The 20,761-nt window shown below is 47.1% G+C and overlaps 1 protein-coding gene across 1 annotated transcript; it reads left to right on the top strand.

Annotated features, from left to right (window-relative positions):
- Positions 1-3,418: 3,418 nt before the first annotated feature.
- ALOX5AP (arachidonate 5-lipoxygenase activating protein) lies at positions 3,419-18,626 on the top strand. Its single transcript, XM_034758673.1, has 5 exons — positions 3,419-3,572; positions 13,153-13,252; positions 14,291-14,361; positions 15,580-15,661; positions 17,661-18,626. Exons 1-5 carry the CDS (start codon positions 3,503-3,505, stop codon positions 17,821-17,823), a joined length of 486 nt encoding a protein of 161 aa, XP_034614564.1. The 5' UTR covers positions 3,419-3,502; the 3' UTR covers positions 17,824-18,626.
- Positions 18,627-20,761: the final 2,135 nt, after the last annotated feature.

Below are 20,761 nucleotides of genomic sequence, written 5' to 3'. Positions count from 1 at the left end.
AGAGCTGATCATTTGCATACCTGACCATTCTGAGGCTCTCTGTGGTGTTTTGTATGAGGGAGGCTATTGAAGTGCCTGTTCATACTTTGAATTTGAGTAACTAGTCTGGATAAAAACACCTAGCTAGTCTTTGGATCCTAGAATTCTAGTCAGAGTAGAGCAAAAGCATCTATACACTACAAACCTAAGTCGACCTATCTTAGGTTGACTTACAGACACAGCAGTAATTACTGTGGTAGTGCATGTCCACCCTACATTCCTTCGTTGGGAGCTGAGAGCCCAGTCTCAGCTCCTGCCAGGAGCCTGGCTGCCATTGGGCTTCTCGCCCACCCCCCTTTCCCACCCGACACTTGGGGAAGCTGCCCAGGGCTCCTCACCACTGAGGTGTGGGGTCCAGCCACCCTGGATTCTTGGCCTCTCCCTGCCCACTCCCCTAGTCATGAAATTGACAAGGCTGCCCAGCTCCTGGCAGAGAACAGGCAGGGGGCCACTCAGGCTTCTCACCCCAGGGGTCCAAATCCGCCCTTGCTTCTCACCTTGGCTCCCAGGTGGGAGCAGGGTCCAGCCACCCAGCTCTCCAGGGGAGCAAGGGCTTTCTTGTCCATTTCACAGCTCCTGCCATGAAATGGACAAGAAAGCCCAGGTAAGGGACTCTGTCTCTGCATAGACATTGTGTTGCCCTAACTACACCGGCATAAGCTCATGCCTCTGGTAGAGGTGGAGTTATAATGCCAGTGTAGTAGGGCACTTACATCAGTGGGAGGAAGACAGTAGTATAGACACCGACATAGTTAGGTTGACATAAGCAGCCTTATGTCAAACTAACTGTTTAGTATAGACCAGCCCTGAGCTATGCTTCCACTGGGAGCTGGTTCACAGCTGTGCCATCACCAGAAAGGCATAGCTAGCCAGTCCCAACATGGCTTTGGCCATTCAGATCTTATGATTCCTATGGTGAGAAGGATCATATAAGAATATATATAGAAAGATAGGACAAGATTTATCCCTGGCATAAAGCCATTAAAAGTCATGTCTGCATTAGTGTTAAATCCCTACATGGGTGAACATTTTTAAGAAATCATTTCCCATGAGAATAGGTCTGCTAATTTGAAGATATCAGAATCATTACAGACAGTGTCTGTCAGATCACATCAGCCTTTCTAGGCTAACACTTTCGGAGAAGGCGTCAAAGTAATCTGACAGAAGCTAAAAGAAGCTTTTCAGAGGCTGTTCACACAGTAATGGCTGCAGGATCAGGTTCGAACAATAACTGGGTGTTTCTGGGCACAGCCATCATGTTTATGGCATTGATCTACATCTCTCTTTTTACTCACTCTTAAAAGATTGAGTGTCATCCATTACCTGTTACTTCAGTTATGGGGTTCTCTTCATGCAAGGAGGCTGCCAGTACAAACCAAAAAACACGACTATTGCTTTATACCAGGGTTAGGCAAACTACAGCCCGTGGGCTGGACCTGGCCAGCAGGATTGCCATCCCTGCCTGTGGCACCGCAGGCCCTGCACCACTGCTGGAAGCAGCGCCATGTCTCTGCAGCCCATGGGGGGGCACAGAGGGCCTCTTGCAGCTCCCATTGGCCGGGAATGGGGAACTGCAGCCAATGGGAGATTTGGGAGAGGTACCCGCAGAGGAGGGCAGGGCAGGCAGGGAGCCTGTCTTAGCCCCGCTGCATGCCACTGCCACCCTGGAGCCGCTCCAGGCAAGCAGTGCTGGGCGGGAGCCTGCACCCTAAACCCCTCCTGCAACCCAACCCCCTGCCCTGAGCCCCCTCATACACCCCAACCCCCTGCCCTGAGCCCCTTCCTGCACACCACATCCTCATCTACACCCCACACTCCCTGCCCCAGCCCCACATTCATGGCTCTGCATACAATTTCCCCACCCAGATGTGACCCTCAAACAAAAAAGTTTGCCCTCCCCTGCTTTATACAGTGACACAGAATATCTGACTATTGCATAATTGCTTAAGTGTCTATTAGTCAGATTGTTTCTTCTGACACTTTAGTTGCCAAGAATCTCTTTCTGAGAATATTGTAGTTCCTTTCTTACACCTGTGCTTACCACACCTTCCTCCTTTCTGGTTGGGCATGTGGATGGAAAAAAAATCCACCCTGCTCTAGCTTTATGACTCTGAGGTCTATGACAGGTTTCAGAGTAGCAGCCGTGTTAGTCTGTATCCACAAAAAGAAGAACAGGAGTACTTGTGGCACCTTAGAGACTAACACCTTAGTCTCTAAGGTGCCACAAGTACTCCTGTTCTTCTTTTTGAGGTCTATATGTTATTCCCATTAAGGTCCCTGGAGTGATGAGATGCATAACACCAGTGCTGGATTTATAGTCAAGGATGGTGTAGCGAAGAGAGACTCACTGGCACAGCACGTCCTGCTGGTGATCCTGGGAATTAGCTCAACTTCAGCCCAGAGTGCCTTCTGCAGGCCAGTGGCTCACCTGCCTCAGGCTCCATGTCCCACCCAGACCCCAGTGCCCTTTACCTCAGGGTTCTGCCCCTAGAGTACCCCCACTCTAGGTCACCCCTCCTATCCCCACCTTGCCTCAGTGGCTACTGTCAGTCATCACCTAGCCCCAGCTCACTGGAGAAGACAGCAGTCTGTAAACCACTCATCACTGGTAAAGGGAGTTTGGACCAGCTGCCTCTGCCTAACTCCAGTACCTTCCTTTAGGCCTTGCATAAGGCCTGCAGCCCAGGGGTTTACCAGGCTGGAGCACCCCATCTCCTGTGCCATATTCCCCAGCACTGCTCCAGTTCAGGTACCCTTTTCTCCTAGGCAGCCAGGTCTTTCTCTCCCCATCTAAAGAGAGACAAACTGAGTGGCTGGCTCACAGCCCTTTTATAGGGCCAGCTGTGGCCTGATTGGGGCATGGCCCCAGCTGTGGCTGCTTCCCCAATCAGCCTAGCCTTTTCTCTCAGGAGCAGGGTAACTGCCCCAATATGTACAGGTGGATATAAGGGAAAATGAAGTAATGACTGGGTCTGACTGTTCAATAATACACTTCTTCTCCTAATATCTCTTATAGTACTGGGATGCCTGCAGACACTGACATGGCAACCTCAGCTGCTTTCTTGCAGCCTAGAGCTCCATTTGCTTTTGACTGGATTTCCTAGAATTGTCACAGCTAATCAAACAGATGACCTTAGGTATCGTGACTACCCTGCTTTTTGAAAGAGGAGATGTCTCTCTACAGTATTTATCCTCATGGATCATGGACAAATTGCCTTAGGTTGCTATGGGCAATATCTGTAGATAAATTTAATCCACACATGGAGGAAAAGGCAGCCAAAGAGCTTGTGAGATATGGACTGATATATTTCTAAATAAGAGGGGCTGTGGTGTCGTGCTGTGAAGCCATCAGAAAGATTTCATGATGCAAGATAAGATAGATTGTCACTTCCTCTTCTTGTGCTTTCTGGGGCTGCGCTGCTGAAAAGGCTACAGAGTCCACTCTGACAAGCCTGCTGCCAAAATGGACCATGAAGTGCTGGGGAGCATTGTCCTTCTAGCAATAGTCAGCCTTATCAGTGTTCTCCAAAATGGTAAGAAAAGATAACCATTTATTTTAGGGGGAAACAGGAAGCTGAGAAAGAGGGTAGAGAATTCTTAGTATCTATTGTGCATTGAATATGAAATGTAAATTGACCTATTTTTAATACGTTTTTCTCCTGTTGTATACGGCTCTGTGTGTATATATGTGTGTGTGCATATAAGAGGAAGCTTGGTTTCAGAACCTCTTTGACCCCTTTCCCTATTTAGCATACAAGTTTTTTGTACTAGTGGCTGGCTATATTAGCGGTGACATGATATTGATCTTTGGTTTACTATAGTAAGGTTATTAAATATATGTCAGTATTAGCAGCCACTATCTGCACCTCTGTAAATAGGTCCAAGAGCAGAGACCTGGTTTTGGATGTGGAAGAGGTTGGGAAGTTGAGCGACTGATGTGAAACGTGGATCAGATCCTCAGCGGGTATAAATGAGTATGATCAAGGGTACTGTACTGAATTATACCAGCAAAGATTCTGGCCTGGTTACTTTTTCAGGTTAACTAGTTATCCTACTTTCCTGAAACTCATTCTCCAGTCTCTCAGGCCTTGTCTACACTACGAGAGTAGTTCGAATTTACTTGCATCGAATTTTTGGAATCGATATTGCAAAGTCGAACGTCTGTGTCCACACTAAGGACAGTAATTCGACTTTGTGAGTCCACACTAACGGTGAAAGCGTCGACATTCGAAGCAGTGCACTGTGGTCAGCTATCCCACAGTTCCCGCAGTCCCCTCTGCCCATTGGAATTCTGGGTGTAGCCGGCAATGCCTTCTGGGTAACAAAATGTGTCGAGGGTGCTTTTGGGTAACTGTCGTCATCCGTCCATCACTCCCGCCCTCCCTCCCTGAAAGCGCCGGCGGGAAATCAGTTCGCGCACTTTTCCAGTCATTGACAGCGCGGATGCCACAGCACTGCGAGCATGGAGCACGCTGCGACCATCGCTGCAGTTGTGGCCGCTCTCAACGCCTCGCAGCTTATCATACACCTTTCCCTGAGGCAGATGCAGAAAAGTCAGGCGAGGAGGCTACGGCACCGCGGTGATGTCCTGAAGTCTGAGAGTAGCACAGACCTCTCAGAAAGCAGGGGACCCAGCGCCGAGGACATCACGATGGCAATGGGTCATGTTGATGCCGTGGAACGGCGATTCTGGGCACGGGAAACAAGCACTGAGTGGTGGGACCGCATAGTGCTGCAGGTCTGGGATGAATCCCAGTGGCTGCGAAACTTTCGCATGCGGAAGGGAACTTTCCTGGAACTTTGTGAGTTGCTGTCCCCTGCCCTGAAGCGCAATGACACCCGGTTGCGAGCTGCACTGAGTGTACAGAAGCGAGTGGCCATAGCCCTCTGGAAGCTTGCAACGCCAGACAGCTACCGGTCAGTCGCGAACCAGTTCGGGGTGGGCAAATCTACCGTGGGGGTTGTTGTGATGCAAGTAGCCAAGGCAATCGTTGATGTACTGCTGCCAAAGGTAGTGACCCTGGGAAACGTGGAGGCGATCATAGATGGCTTCGCAGCGATGGGATTCCCAAACTGCGGTGGGGCCATAGATGGAACTCACATCCCTATTCTGGCACCGGACCACCAAGCCACCCAGTACATTAACCGAAAGGGCTATTTTTCCATGGTGCTGCAAGCACTGGTGGACCACAGGGGACGTTTTACCAACATCTACGTGGGATGGCCGGGCAAGGTTCATGACGCTCGTGTTTTCAGGAACTCTGGTCTGTTTAGACGGCTGCAACAAGGTATTTACTTCCCGGACCACAAAATAACTGTTGGGGATGTGGAGATGCCTATAGTCATCCTCGGGGACCCAGCCTACCCGCTAATGCCCTGGCTCATGAAGCCCTATACTGGCGCCCTGGACACTGAAAAAGAACTCTTCAACTACCGGCTGAGCAAGTGCAGAATGGTGGTGGAGTGTGCTTTTGGCCGTCTCAAGGGGAGATGGAGAAGCTTGATGACTCGCTGTGATCTCAGCGAAACCAATATCCCCATTGTTATAGCAGCTTGCTGTGTGCTCCACAATCTCTGTGAGAGCAAGGGGGAGACCTTTATGGCGGGGTGGGAGGTTGATGAAAATAGCCTGGCTGCTGATTACGCTCAGCCAGACAGCCGGGCGATTAGAAGAGACCTGCGGGAAGCGCTGTGCATCCGGGAGGCTTTGAAAGCAAAGTTCCTGAGTGAGCAGGGTAACCTGTGACTTTTAAGTTTGTGTACAGAGAAGCTGAACCTGCCCCCCGTTTCTTTACCCAGTTAATGTTGACTATCCTACCCAGTTACATACCCCCTTCACCCCCTTCCAACACACGTTTCGAAATAAAAATAGTTCTACTTTGTTAATGCACACCGTTTTTTTTAATACTGTTTTCGCGGGAATTTTTTAAAACTGGGACGCAGACTGTGGTGCGGAGCGGGTGTAGTGTAGTGACGCGAATGAAGCTTCTAAACTCAAGGATTGACGGGCTCCGCTGCGGTGGGATGGTTGTTTCAACGGAGCCTGTCACCCCTCCTGATCGGGACTGTGTGTATGGGGGGGCTATGTGACTTTGTGGCAGGGGGAGGACGATTACAGATCCCCTGCTGCATGGCTCTGTGATCCTGCATAAGGACTGCCGCTTAAGATCTGTAACTGCCCTCCCCCGCCACAAAGTCACAGAGCAACCCACCCCCCACCACATAACATGAAAACAACCTCCCAGACTAACCAGGGTAACTAGTCACTGCATCACTGCACTGTGTATGTGCCCTGCTGCTGTGCCTGCCCCCGCCTATGTACCCTGCCAAAGGTGACTGTCCTGTCCAATTACCAACCCCCTTTCCCCTCCTCCTCCAAAAGAACATGATTGAAACAGTAGTTAACATGAACGTATTTTTTATTATCAACTACACATGGAACTGGGAGGTGAAACTTGGACGGGGGCTTGTGTCAGGCGGGAAGGAAAGAACTTTTCAAGTTTTGGGGAATGAGAGCCTTCTGCTACTAGAGCTCTCTGCAGGGGTGGAGTGAGAGTTAGCAGGGACTCTGCCGCCTCTCCTTCTTTGCACTTTGGGTGAGGTGGGTATGGGACTTGGTGGCGGGGGAGGGCGGTTAGAGATGGACTGCAGCGGGGCTCTGTCCTCCTGCCTCCGTTCCTGCAGAACATCCACAAGGCGCCGGAGCGTGTCTGTTTGCTCCCTCAGTAGTCCAAGCAGCGTTTGAGTCGCCTGCTGGTCTTCCTGCCGCCACCTCTCCTCCCGATCCATGTTTGCTTGCTGCATTTGGGTCAATTTCTCCCGCCACTGGGTCTGCTGTGCTGCCTGGGCTTGGGAACAGGCCATAAGTTCAGAGAACATGTCCTCCCGTGTCCTCTTCTTCCTATGCCTAATCTTCGCTAGCCTCTGGGAGTGTGATGCCAGGCTAGGTTGTGAGACAGTCGCAGATGTGGCTGTGGGAATGGGAAAAAGGGAGTGAATTCCTCAGAAAGATAAATGTAGTTGTGAACAAAGAACATAGTCTTTCTCTGTGAACAAGACCATGCACAGCACCTATCACATGCGCACTCAGCACAAGGTCGAATTCTCGGCCTTCGCATTCAGTGCCTGGGGTCTTCCACAGCACATTTGAGAAGCGGGGCAGCACAACGGAATTTCTGTTGCAGGCAGACATGGTAAGCCGTAGACTTGTGGCAGTTTAAAACTTTTATATTACCACTGGCCTCATTTCACATTTAAAGCAATGTCAGTACCTGCTGCCAGCAATCCGGCAAGCGGGAACTCTGCCCCTGTCCCACCCCCTCGCGGCTGTCCCCAGGAACGATCCCTTTCGGCAGCCCCTCTCCCGCCTCCACCGCGTGGCTGCAAACCAGCGGTTACAGTTCTGTAAAGGAACGAGCAAGCAGTCCCAACACTAACATTCCCCTACCTAATTCAAAGCAGGTCACCATGGGCGACATCACCCTGATGAGGATCTCTGACAGCGAGAGAGAGAGAATGCTCCGGGAAAGCCTCCAAAGACCAGGGCCGTATGCCGCCCTGCTGTGCAGAGCAATGATTCCCGAGTACTTGATAGTCTCGTGGCGCGGCAACGTGTCGTACTTCGGAGGACCCAATAAGGCCGCTCTCCCCAGGAACCTCATGCAACGGCTTTCCAATTACCTCCAGGAGAGCTTCATCGAGATGTCCCGGGAGGATTACTGCTCTATCCCTGCACATATAGACCGCATCTTACTCTAGCTGCAGTAGCAGGGACTAAACAGTAGAGCGGCTTGGGCAGGACAATCACGGAAAACCGGACATTGCTAGATTTTTTTTCAAAACTTGCACTGCCCATGACTGAACCGTTAAGTGCCTAGGGCAAACTAATCATGAACAACCCATTCTTTTAATTGTTAATATTCCTGTTCTGTTAAAAATAAATGTTTAGATGTTTACAACACTTACTGGATGATCCTTCACCAGATTCTGTGTCCGGGGTAACGGCTGGGGAGGGTTGGTAGGGGATCTCTGTAAGGGTGATGAAGAGATCCTGGCTGTCGGGGAAATCAGCGTTGTGAGCGCTGCCGACTGCCTCGTCCTCCTTATCTCCTTCCTCATCTTCCCCGTCCGCTAACATGTCCGAGGAACCGGCCGTGGACAATATCCCATCCTCAGAGTCCACGGTCAGTGGTGGGGTAGTGGTGGCGGCCGCACCGAGGATGGAATGCAGTGCCTCATAGAAACGGGATGTCTGGGGATGGGATCCGGAGCGTCCGTTTGCCTCTTTGGTCTTCTGGTAGCCTTGTCTCAGCTCCTTGATTTTCACGCGGCACTGCGTTACATCCCGGCTGTATCCTCTCTCTGACATGTCTTTAGAGATCTTCTCATAGATCTTTGCATTCCGTTTCTTGGAGCGCAGCTCAGAAAGCACGGACTCATCGCCCCACACAGCGATGAGATCCAATACTTCCCGATCAGTCCATGCTGGGGCCCTCTTTCTATTCACAGACTGCACGGCCATCACTGCTGGAGAGCTCTGCATCGTTGCCAGTGCTGCTGTGATCGCCACGATGTCCAGACAGGAAATGAGATTCAAACTGGCCAGACAGGAAAAGGAATTCAAATTCAAATTTTCCCGGGGCTTTTCCTGTGTGGCTGGTCAGAGCATCCGAGCTCGTACTGCTGTCCAGAGCGTCAACAGAGTGGTGCACTGTGGGATAGCTCCCGGAGCTATTAGCGTCGATTTCCATCCACACCTAGCCTAATTCGACATGGCCATGTCGAATTTAGCACTACTCCCCTCGTCGGGGAGGAGTACAGAAGTCGAATTAAAGAGACCTCTATGTCGAACTAAATAGCATCGCAGTGTGGACGGGTGCAGGGTTAATTCGATGTAATGGCGCTAACTTCGACATAAACGCCTAGTGTAGACCAGGCCTCAGTTTGCTAGTTTTAACCCCTTCATGGCTGAGAAAGTTATAAACGTCCTTCATCAGACGAATTTGATATTTCAGAGCTTATCTTATGCTATCTCTTTAGCGCAGTTTCTTTTAAGGTTCCTTAGGCAAACTAAATGTTTTTCTTCTGCAAACTTTTTACTTGGCACTCATGTCTTATACATATTTGATCCCCTAAAACTTGACCCAGGAGACACACAGATGGGTGACTTTTTTTAAAAAATGATTTCATTTATGTTGCCCCAAGTTCCAGGAGAATTGTGAGATGGCAACCTGAGACATGGATACCTGACCTCCTCATTATGGGCCTCATCCAAAGCCCTCTGACGTCAGTAGGAAGATGACCCTGGTGCTCAATGGGCTTTGGATCAGGCATTATGTGCAGTTTTAGGAACTGAATTCATGTAGGGGTAGATCATTCTTGGGCTACTTAGTTTGGCAGCAGGGGTGGGTGCAGCACAAGCAGATCTGCAGCATTCACAGTGAAAATGCAGCTGAGCAGTGTGACAGAGAGCTCTTATCTCTCACAAAAGCAATGTGTTTGTGGTTTATACCCAAATTCTGCCTTCAGATGAAGGCACTACGCGTTTGCAGGAACAGGCTTTGAGATGATGATCTTGGAGCAGGGACGGTGCCTTACTCTGTTTTGTACAGCATTGGCAAGTAAATAACCATCATTAATAGTGTTGTGCATTCACCTTTCATGGCAGAATTTGGACCCTGGTAATCAAGGCATATCCATTAATAGATGTGCCCAGGTATGTTTCCAGTTATTTTACTAGAGGAGTTTGGGGAGACATAGTCCAAAGACCTATATTTCCAATACAATTCCTTTACTTAATCTATCCAGGAAACTCGTCTTTTCTTGTTCCACTCCATGCACATTTTATATAGCATTGAAACCTGACCATCAGATTATTGATCCAAACCCTTGGGTCTGGCAAGAACTATGCTTGGCACAGGATCCAGGTAAGACAAGTTGGGGGGCGGGAAGGAGAAATGTGGTTTGAAAGCCATCTTTCCCCTCCCCTGCTTCCGGGGGCAGGAAGGTTTAATTTGGCTCCTGGTGCAAATTAGAACTGCCTGAGGGGTGCTATGGTCACATCTTGGCACACCCTAGTACAGCAATATGGTGTGGGGATGTGCAGTAGATCTCTACAGGTGAGTCTTCCCCTATATCTTCTTTGCTCCACGAAGTGGCACAAAGGAGACATAGCAAGAACCAAGGTGTGTAACCCATGTGTGTGTGTGTATAAAAATAAATGCATAATCATAAAAGTGGTAAAGTGAGCTGAATTTGCATTTCATACCCGGAACCAGCACTACCCCATATTTACCTACGAGGTCACCCAAAGGAAAATGGGATTCCTTGGAACGTGTTCAGATGTTATTAGCGCACACTCAGGGCATGCAACACACTGCACTTGACCCTTGTGTGTAACTCACAATGGTCCCATCACTGTGTTCTGTTGCGGCTCTCTGCCACCAATCAAGGGCAGACTTGTATACCTTCCTCCTCCCCCAAAGTCTTTTATCTATGGTGTTAGCCCCATAATGAAAGTGATGATAAATGGAGTAAAAAATAGCTTATAGGAATATGAGATTAAAAAACAAGCAACACACATGGGGGAAGTTAGGTTAATGTTCCAGTTCAGCGAAGTTCTTAGGCATGTTTGGGTGGTTCCATTTGGATGAGAAATCAGTTTCACACAGAAATATACCCAAAGTCCTGTTTCACTGAACAGCAGTAGAAACACCCATTACACAGGCTGTTCCAGAAATCCCAAGCCAGCTACTCCAGCCAGCGCTGTGCCCAGGCAGAGGCAGTCTCTCTGCTTCTTAACAAGGTCATATGGAAACTGTATCTAGCTATCTATAGTGCCACTCATCGCCACAGCATCTGAACACCTTCCATGTAAAATGTATATCAATAATGAAGTCCCGAGTGGACTTCAATGGAGTCTCTCTGGCATTTCTGCCTTTACGGGGTCAGAATTTTAATTGGGATAGGCTGGGGTGGGACTTTTTGGGGAGGAGAGGGAGAGGGTTTAATGGGTTGTTAAGGGTATTTGTATTGTGAGTGTCACTTGAGGTGGAAAGGCTGTCTCAAAGAGAGAGGTTTTGCAGTATTTCCTAAAGATGATCAGACTCTGGATTCATCTGATCACCTCTGTAAGTGTTTCATAGATGAATCCCCACAACAGGGAGAGCTTTGTCCCCAGCTCTCCCATGCTTCATCCTGGGCTTTGAGATCTGCACTGTCCCAGAAGGGTGCATCAGTCACAGTGGTTCAAGACTGAAATTAATTCTTTGATGTGTCTGGGGCTTGATCCATTAATTGCTTGGAAAATTGGGACCACAGCCTTAAACTGTCGTTGGAAGCTAACTGGGAACCAGTGGACAAATGTGGGCATAGACCTGATGTTCTTACAGTGGCCTGAGCCATGCGGGGGGCAGCCACATTTGGCATCAGCTGGAGCCTATATATTGTCTTCATATTCAACTTCATGTACACTGAGTTACAGAAATCCAGCCTGGAGATGACAAATGCACAGATCATTGTGGCCAGGTTCACGAGGAAGTGGTGAAGTTTCCCAGCAACCTGGGAGGTGAAAGAAAGTATTCTTGGCAACTTATGCTACCTGGTCGTCCACACTTAGCAAGGAGTTGGCCAGGACCCAGAGGCTTCACACCACTTTCATGAATAGGAGCTGCATGGCTTCAATGGAGACAATGTGTTTCATCTTTCCAGCCAGCATCACTTCATTTCAATTAGCACCACACCCTCCCCTGGGCCACATGGACCTAGCTCCCTGCTTTGTGTCCAGCTGTTGTGCACTACTCCAGGATTTCAGATGCACCTACTGTTGGGCACAAAGGGAAGTGCTTTAGCACACCCATTTATTTTCAGAAGTCTGTGATTCCATACAAGACTCCTGATGGCAGGCCAGCAGCACCTTTTTGGCATAACACTACATCCATTTGTCATTGCTGAACTACTCTTATGACTCAGGTCAAAGTGTGGTAGTGGATGGCCCTCCCAGGATATACAAGCGTCAGTGTTTAAAAACCAGTTGGGTCTTTGATCCTCATGGAAAGCAGGCTAGAGTTGACTCTAGTGTCTAGTAGTAAATTTAAATCTGTGTCCATTTATAAATTAGCAAAATTATAAGGGTGGGACAGGTGAGGACGTGCAAAAGAAAAATCTGTTCCACTTTTTTGGAAGTGTTCATGGTAGAGGTCCTTTGAGATCCAACACAAGCCCAAAACAATTCAGGGGTGTGTGTTTGAGATCTCTGGACCATAGATGTACAACACAGATCACCGATACCTAACAGCCAAATCCTCAGGTTCCTTCTCAGCTTTTCTTCACCCCTTACTCAGAGGAACTCTCACTGATTTTAAGTGGAAGTTTTTCAATTAAGGGCTAAGTAAAAGGTGAGTGTAGCAGCCACCCAGACCCCTGTTTCCACCCAAATGAATGGAAATGGGAATCTACCACACATTGGTCACTGTGATATAGCTGAGCTTTATCTTCACTCCATCAGTTATGCCCATTTCATCTGCAGGTGCCTGCCCTAGCAAAACCAGCCCAAATCAGCTGTGTTGTTAATCCAGCCTTGAGATGGTGCTGTGACCAGTAATCCCATATGGAAGCCAATGAGATAAAGGGCAAAACACCCTCCATATCACCGGGGAGGGGACGGATTCTCAGAGCTCAGTAAAATCTGACTTCTCTTCCAATGAGAGGTAACAGTTGGGCTTAACACAACATGTCAGGAATGTGAAAGGTAACTCAGGGAAGGGTTTAATGCATGTTCCCCCAGTTTGGATATGGAGCTGTGTGATGTGGAGACAAAATAGCAAATAAACTTTTTCCTTTGTGAGCACTGGGCTCGGAAGTGAGGCCCCCCAGCCCCCAGAAAAACGTGTAGGCACTTCAGAAGGGACTACATGTCACATTTGTGAACTAAAGTGCTTGGTTAAACCTAGATGAGACTGTGTTGGCCCAAATTCTGCTCCTGTTTACACCAGCACACCCTTCTGGTGCCAAGAGGGATACAGGGCTGTCGAGTGAAGAACGCAGCCCGTTATACTGAGCATGCACAACGTGTCAAGTTTAACCCTCAAAACAAACCCTGCCTTTCTTTAACAGCCTTTTTTGCAACCAAAGTGGAGCATGAAAGCAAGAACTATAACGGCAAGACTTTCCAGCGGGCTGGATCTTCGGCCTTTGAGCGTGTCTTCACTGCCAAGTGAGTATGCAAACCACACAGGAGGGGCAGGGAAGAAAGCAAGACCTTCGCTGTTGAGCTTAATCTTTGCCTTCGCTTGTGGCCTGATCCAAAGTCCACTGAAGTCAATGGAAAGGCCTCACTGATGTCGGCTCAGGCCCTTGTACTTTATTATCATTATTATTTATTTTATAAATGTGCCTCGGGGCGCCAAGCAAGATCAGGAATCTATCATAGTAGGTATTGCACAAGCACATAGTAAGAAAGAGTCCCTGCCACAAAGAGTCTACAGTCTAAACAGGCAAGATAGAGGCACAGAGAGGTGAACTGACCAACAGGAGGTCAGTGGCAGAGTTGGGAATAGAATTCTGGTCTCTCAAGTCCCTGACCAGTGCTCTAGCCACTAGACCAGGCTGCTTTGTTCTTGTGGTCACTTGTGATCGTCTTTGAAAAGGGGAATTTCACTACCACCCAAGAAAGAAAAGAAAATTAAATAATTATTTATTTGTTAAGCACTGGCAATGTGCTCTGTACTTTACAATACATAAATATACTCCCCTGCATGGGTGTGTATCCCAGGCCCTATAAAGGAATATTTCCCTCTACAGCGACATTCCCTTATGAACAAAGTGGCGTAAATAATTCCTTTTTAGTAAGCTATAGAAAAAAAATACAGGCAGATTTTACAAGAGCCTCGTCTTTGCTGTGATTCCCATCCTCTCTTTTGCCTTATTATTGAGTTTTGATTGTCAATAATTTGATTAATATGGACTGGGACTACAAGAGTTGCCCAAGCTGATACAGTGCATCAGGCATTTAATATATGAGACATGATTAACCGCAGCAGTTCAGGAGATGGATTTCACACACGCCATCCATTTTGCATTGCTGTCTATTTCTGATGTGGTGGATGGATGCCACCCCTCATTGTCCCGAGGTAACAGGGAGGTAAATCTCCAGATGCTCCATATGTAAGCTGGTAACTGTGTTTTCAAGGCAGAAGGATATTTTTCCTGTTCTCAGTATGTTTTTAACTCCCCCTTTTTAATTCCTTCCTAGCCAAAACTGCAGAGATGCATACCCGACGTTTCTTGTTGTGCTTTGGTGTGCTGGGCTGCTTTGTAGCCAAGGTAACACATACTTCAGCTCTCTCTCTATATATAAACATATGTAATTTGTGTGTCTTCTGAGGTTCAGTTTAATATTGTCTCTTAAAAAGGCTCGTGACCTGACCCCTCCTCCCCACGCTTTAGCAAGGGACAGACTGAGGTTACTCTGCCAGATTGCAGAGAGGCAAGGCCTGCAGCCTCGAGTTGCTAATGTATTCGCTGTTCACTCTCCTGTGAGTTACATTACAGACAGGGATGGCTCACGGTTAAACATGCTCAGATTGGTCAGGAATCCGGGGTAACAGTTCCCAGCTGTGGGGTGGACGAGGCAGTGAGGGTTCCTAATGGAAGTGTGATTATTTTGGGAGACCCCTTTCAGAGCACAGGGCCCAGAGTAGTCAATCCGTTCAACCTCCTATAATCCACCACTGGTGACAGATTGGAAGGACACTGCCAGAGGAGATTAGTGCTGTCAGACTGCTGCTGGGAAATGGTGCCCAGCGTGTAGGGGTGTTTGCGAAAGCTGCATTGCTCATTGCTGCCTTCTAGATTAGCCTTCATTTCTAACTTTAAGCATGTGAGTAGCAGTCCCATTAAATTCCGTGGGAGTATTCATATGCTTAAAGTCAGGCACACACTTGAGTGCCTTGCTGAACCCCAGTCATTGTTTCTGGGTGACAGAAGACTCTTGGCTGGGCTCACGTAGGGGCTTGGCCTGCTGGCCTGGGAAAAACCAGCGTTAAAACACAAAGAAAACCCTTTTTGTGCTAAAAACTGAATTTCAGACCACAGTACAGTGCCTGGCCTGCTGCTGGGGTAGTGCAGTGACCTGCTGCCCTGTACTCAGGGCTTCTGGGGAAACCAGAACATATGCCAGATTGTGCTCTTGGGCGCATGCAGTGCAGCGCTCACTGAAGAACAGAGCATGGCCCTGCGTGTGGGCCCAGCACTGGTCCTCATGTACTGCTGGAGCACTCCTATTGACTTTAAGGTATAACTGAGGGCAGAATTTGGCCCACAATGTTTTCTGCAAAGGTGGCGGGAAATATCGTGCAATTCTCCACATAATTTATTTTCTTCAATTTCTGGGTCCCACCGCTCGTCCTGCTTCTCAGAATACAGACTTTCCCCAGTTTTCCCATCCAGCATGAACAGCAATATGGACCTCTATGGATAATGAGCCTACATGGGAGACTTGGGTGGTAGCTTATAATATGTGTTGCTTTATCTTCCTTTCAGCTGCTGCTGCCTTTGCTGGATTGATATACTTGTTTGTGAGGCAAAAGTACTTTGTTGGCTATCTGGGAGAGAGGACACAAAGGTAAGAATTCCCTGGAGTGTTTTACAAGTGTTTTGGGTGATTAACATTTTCATGGGTAGGGCATCTTGTCATCCTTCTTGTTCAATATGTATATGGGTATGTTTTCACTGCAGAATTAACTTGAGTTATCTACACTTGAGTTACTCCTCTCAAGTTAGTTTAGCTCAAGTGATAGCGGCCACATTGTGAAATAACATTAGAGTTGCTGTGTCCACACTGGCACTACATTCACTCATTTATGACACTAAGACTTCTGGGGGCCCATTCCAGGGTTCTTAGCGCTGTAGTAAGATGAGACACTCTATGAATTCTTTCACAGTGTATTGTGGGAGAACTTGTCTGTCCTTTCTGGGCACACAGGGGTAATTGTGGGAAGGCACTGGAGGGCTAGCAGCACTCAAGCGGCCTGCATCCACACTGCAGAGTAGTTGTGCTACAAGATGACTTGTGCTAACTCCAGCTTTACACTCTACCCCCTGGCAAGCCAGCCAACTCAAATTAAAAACATTGCTGCACTCAAAGTAAGGGTTTGTGTGTGTGGATGGGAGTAGTTAGAAGCAACACTCGAGCTATCACTTGAGTTAGCGTTGCAGTGAAGACAAGCCCTATTTCTACCTACCCCAGCTGGTGTGTTTGAATGTCTTACCCAGTGTCTGGTTGAGACTGGGCTTAGATGAGGGCAAAATGGCTGAGGCTCAACCCAGACAAGACCAGGGATAAGCCTATTTTGAATGATTTAAGATGGAACCGAATATGTTTGCCTGCTTCTTAAGCAATGTTTCACGCTAGGAGCACCCTAGAGCTCTGTAGTCAGGCCTGGAGATGAAGGTGGTGTTTTGAGCTATGAAACCCTAAATAGACTGGAACCTGCCTAACTGAGAATTCACCTCTCTCTCCCTGTGTTGCACTTGGTAGAGTTACTAGAGCTAATGGGCCCCTGATTTAAAAGGGCTGTTTCAAAACATTTTTCCATGTGGGGTTCTTGCCTCTGGAACACATACCCCTGTCCTTGTGCTAAAATAGCCTGGATTTGCTAACCTTCAGGCCATGTCCGTCTATTCTGGAGCCAGGCTGGATCGGTAGGTTATTGCATTTTTGATCAATTGTGTATAAGTGCCTAGAGTTTACAACTAAAGGAATAAATAAAACAAAGTACAGGGTCCACTTTCCCATCACTATCTCCCATTAATTTTACACACCTGCATGACAGAGTGATTCCACTGGTAGTTTAAAGAAAGAAGAGGTTTGTTTACTGGATTATCTCACATACTTAAAGTAAAAAAAAAACAACAGATGCTCAAGTACATATTGGAGTACAGGAATTACACAGAGCAGCACTTGGGCTTGGCAGAGCCCCAAGATGCTGGAGTGGAGTAAGGGAGCTGATTTTTCTATCATCTTACTATTCTTTTCTTTGTTAATAAAACAAAACTCTGGGAAAAGGGGAGTTTGGACTTGACACACGTTGTGGACTGTGTTTGCAGAGCAGGTGGAGGAAAGGCTCCTGCTCACAGTGATAATTCAATGTATGTCTGTGTGATTCTCTCTCTCCATTTGCAAAGTGAAAGAATAGGGGTCCATTCTCCCGTTGATGTCTACACAGCTCCTATTTAGGTTAATGTGAGTAATATCCAGGTGTACAAAATTGACCCCCATAAATTTTACATACCATTAAAATACAAGATTATTGAATTAGGTTTTAAATATAATCAGACATGATCATATTTAATGACTAAGACACGTGTCTCTTAAATGGAGCACTCGTTATTATGAAGAAGCATGAATTCAGCACTGGGGGGCCCGACTTGATTTACACTTGTGCATCTCTGCTGCAATTAAAGGGGTTGAAAGGGTGCAAGTCAATGAGGAATTTGGCCCATGGATCTGAGCTTCTGAGGTCTATTTTAAGTGGTTTGAATGACAGTTATAGAGGTTGAGCACTTTTCAAGCAAGGTGACAAATCTCGGTATATTACTTTTCTCTCTCTCTTTCCCTCCAGCACTCCTGGTTACATATTTGGAAAACGCATCATATCATTCCTGTTCCTTATGTCTGTTGCTGGGATCCTCAACTATTATCTTGTCCTCATTTTTGGAAGTGACTTTGAAGTGTATATAAAAACTGTAACCAACACCATCTCCCCACTGCTACTCATTCCTTAATTCTTTGCAGCATTAACGGTTCAGTGTACTTTACAGATCAATATCCAGAAGCAGTTATAATTCAACTGTTTAAGAAATGAACCTACAAACCCTTTTAGACTGCTGTAAATCTAAGGCTCTATGGGCTTTGTGGTTTGATTTAATCCTTTTCCTACATTAAAATGATTTATTGTGACCAGTCAGTGTGCCCTAGGAAGGGTAATAACTTCCAATTAATTCTTCAGATTAAAAAGGTTTAAAAAAATGAAACAACCAAAAAACCATTTTAGGTTGAACAAAACATTCCATTCTGATTTTAAGCATCTTTTCAATGGTTTAAATATAAAAAATTGAAGGCAATCTCAAAATGAAAAGTCATTTTGAATAGAAAAATCAACCTGTTTCATTTCAAACGGTTGAAACAAAACTCATCAACTTTTTGGAATTTTGGGTGTTTTTTACACAAAAAATTTGGGGAAATTGACATGAATTTGCAAAATGTTTTGGTGTCACAGAATCTTCATTTTTCAGCCAAAAAATGTTTTGGCCGAATTTCATTCATCTTCAGTTGCCATGAAAACCCAGAGCTCAATCCTGCAATCCTTACACATATACAATGTTCATTGCAGTCAATGGGAACCAAACCCCTAGTCCTGCATGACTGCAGTTTGGACCTGAATCTCATTTACATGAAAGCCTCTGTATATTGCCAGAGCAGGGTAAATTGCCCGAGGAGTGTACAGGGGTGTTAGTGGAACTGAGACTCCATTATCTCTGAGATTATTTTGTTTTTGTTTTTAATAAAGCAATATAAAAAGATGAAAGTGGTTTGTCATGTCGTCTTTATTTAGTGCTTGATCCATCGATGGCAAAACTCCCAGTGAACTGAAGGGCAGGAGCAGGACTGAGCCCGTATTGCAAGCTAATAGCTATGAACACAATCTAAAGAATGCATATTTAACAACTCCTGCCCTATTAGTGGGTTTAATTCCCTGCTTACAACACTAAACATGCCCTTACAAGTCAATATCAAGGGATGGTTTGATTAGATGCCAATGTAGGCAAACAGACACAACTCTCACTTTTTAAAGATTGCTACCATATTTATGCTTAAGCTCTTAAATCTGTCTGATGACTGGCATGCAGGGTGAGTAGAGCTCTATTTATAACTCCACTGGGAGGGGCGGAGACTATTTGCTGTGGGGAGAGAGAGAGAGAGAGAGAGAGAGAGGGCGAGGGAGTTGAGCTGTTTTACAAATGGAATCCCCAGAAAGCAGTTGATTTACTGTTTCTCTCTCTCTCTCCTCACACACACACGTTGACAAAACAGAACAGAATGTATAATATTGATCATGCATAACCTAAACACTTTGAGCTTACAGCTCTAGAAAATTTACCTCCTGGTATAGTGCAAATGTTTTTTTTCCCTTCCTTAGTGTCAAAACTTCATGACACTCTTCAGATAATTGCTTCACAATCAGCTTTTCTGCTACCCCATACCGCATTACCTCAGCTTCAGTCACATCATAGAGTACTCCTGGGGCATTCTGTGCCAAAAAATTCTACCCCCCCCCCCCAAAATAAAAATTCTACACATAATATTTTAAAATTCTGCAAAATTCTGCAAATTTTATTTGTCAAAATAACACTACACAATCACATCAGTTTCAATTATTTTGGTAATTTATTTCAAAATACTTATCAGTAAGTATGTCTGTAACAATACAGACACACAAAAATTCCCCTGGGAGTAGAGAGTTAAAGAAACCTCTACAACAACTCAATTCCTCTTTCTCTGCCCCCTTCTTCCCTCCCAGCTGGGGGGCCAGACACCCACAATCTGTTCCCCCAGAGCCTACCTGCAGGTCCCCCCAGGCAATACACCCAAACCCTCTCCTCCTCAGAGCCCAACAGTGCCCCCCCCGCCCAGGTACCCGCATCCCCTCCCTCCCCAGAGCCCAGCTGCAGTCCTACCACCTTGCCCAGACACCCATCCTCCTCCCCCTGCCCCCAGAGCTCAGGGATCCAGAGGGAGAAACAGCCTGATGCTCGGTCCCAGACTTACACAGAGTTTCCTGCACGCTGCCTTCTCCTCCCCTCAGGGCATGCTGGGAACTGCAGCTGCCAGGAACCCTCTAGCTCCCTCTCCCTGCCCCCCACTCCCCCCCCCCCAGCAGTGTCTTCTATGTGCAAGCTGGGCTCTGCCAAGTGCTTTAGGATGCTAGAGTCCCTCTGCAGCCTATGCTGAACCTGCTGCCATCATCTCCCAGCTCTACATCCTCCTCCCCCCAATGTCCTATGAGGCCGGGTTGCGGGGGAAGGGGGGGGTTCAGTATCCTTTGCACTCAATACCAGGGTAGGGTACAAGGACCAGCCACACCTTTGATTGTTATTGTAGTGCATCTGTAAGCAAGCTTTCCTTGTTTCTACCCACACAATGTTATCAGCCCTTTTGCCCCAGGTTAACTTACTTTTCTTTGCTATCTCTGTGTGTTTATGTGCATAATAAAACTAAACCAATTGAGGAGAAAAGGCTCTTTATTCATTCAACACACTGTGGTTGGTGGGGGTGGAGTTTACAGGGAGAAAATGCAACAGAGGGGACAGTTTGGTAAGGAACAACACAGATAAGTGTCCCATTACTCTGGCTCATTGATTAAACTCATTTTCAAAGTCTCACAGAGATGCAGAGCCCCTTGATGTGCTCTTCTTATTGCCCTGGTGTCTGGCTGCTCAAAATGGGCTGGCAGGTGATCTGCCTGAACCCCCACCACAGTGGAAACTTTTCTCCCTTTGTTTCACAGATACTATGGAGTATACAGCAGGCAGCAAGAACAATGGGGATATTGCTTTCACTGAAGTCTAACCTAGTACGCAAACAATGCCAGCGACCTTTTAAATGTCCAAAGGCACATTCCACCACCATTCTGCACTTGCTCAGCCTATGGTTGAATCAGTC

The sequence above is a fragment of the Trachemys scripta genome, chromosome 1 (genome assembly GCF_013100865.1).
Source record: "Trachemys scripta elegans isolate TJP31775 chromosome 1, CAS_Tse_1.0, whole genome shotgun sequence".
Taxonomy (NCBI): Eukaryota; Metazoa; Chordata; order Testudines; family Emydidae; genus Trachemys; species Trachemys scripta.
This window is presented reverse-complemented; position numbering and strand designations above follow the sequence as displayed.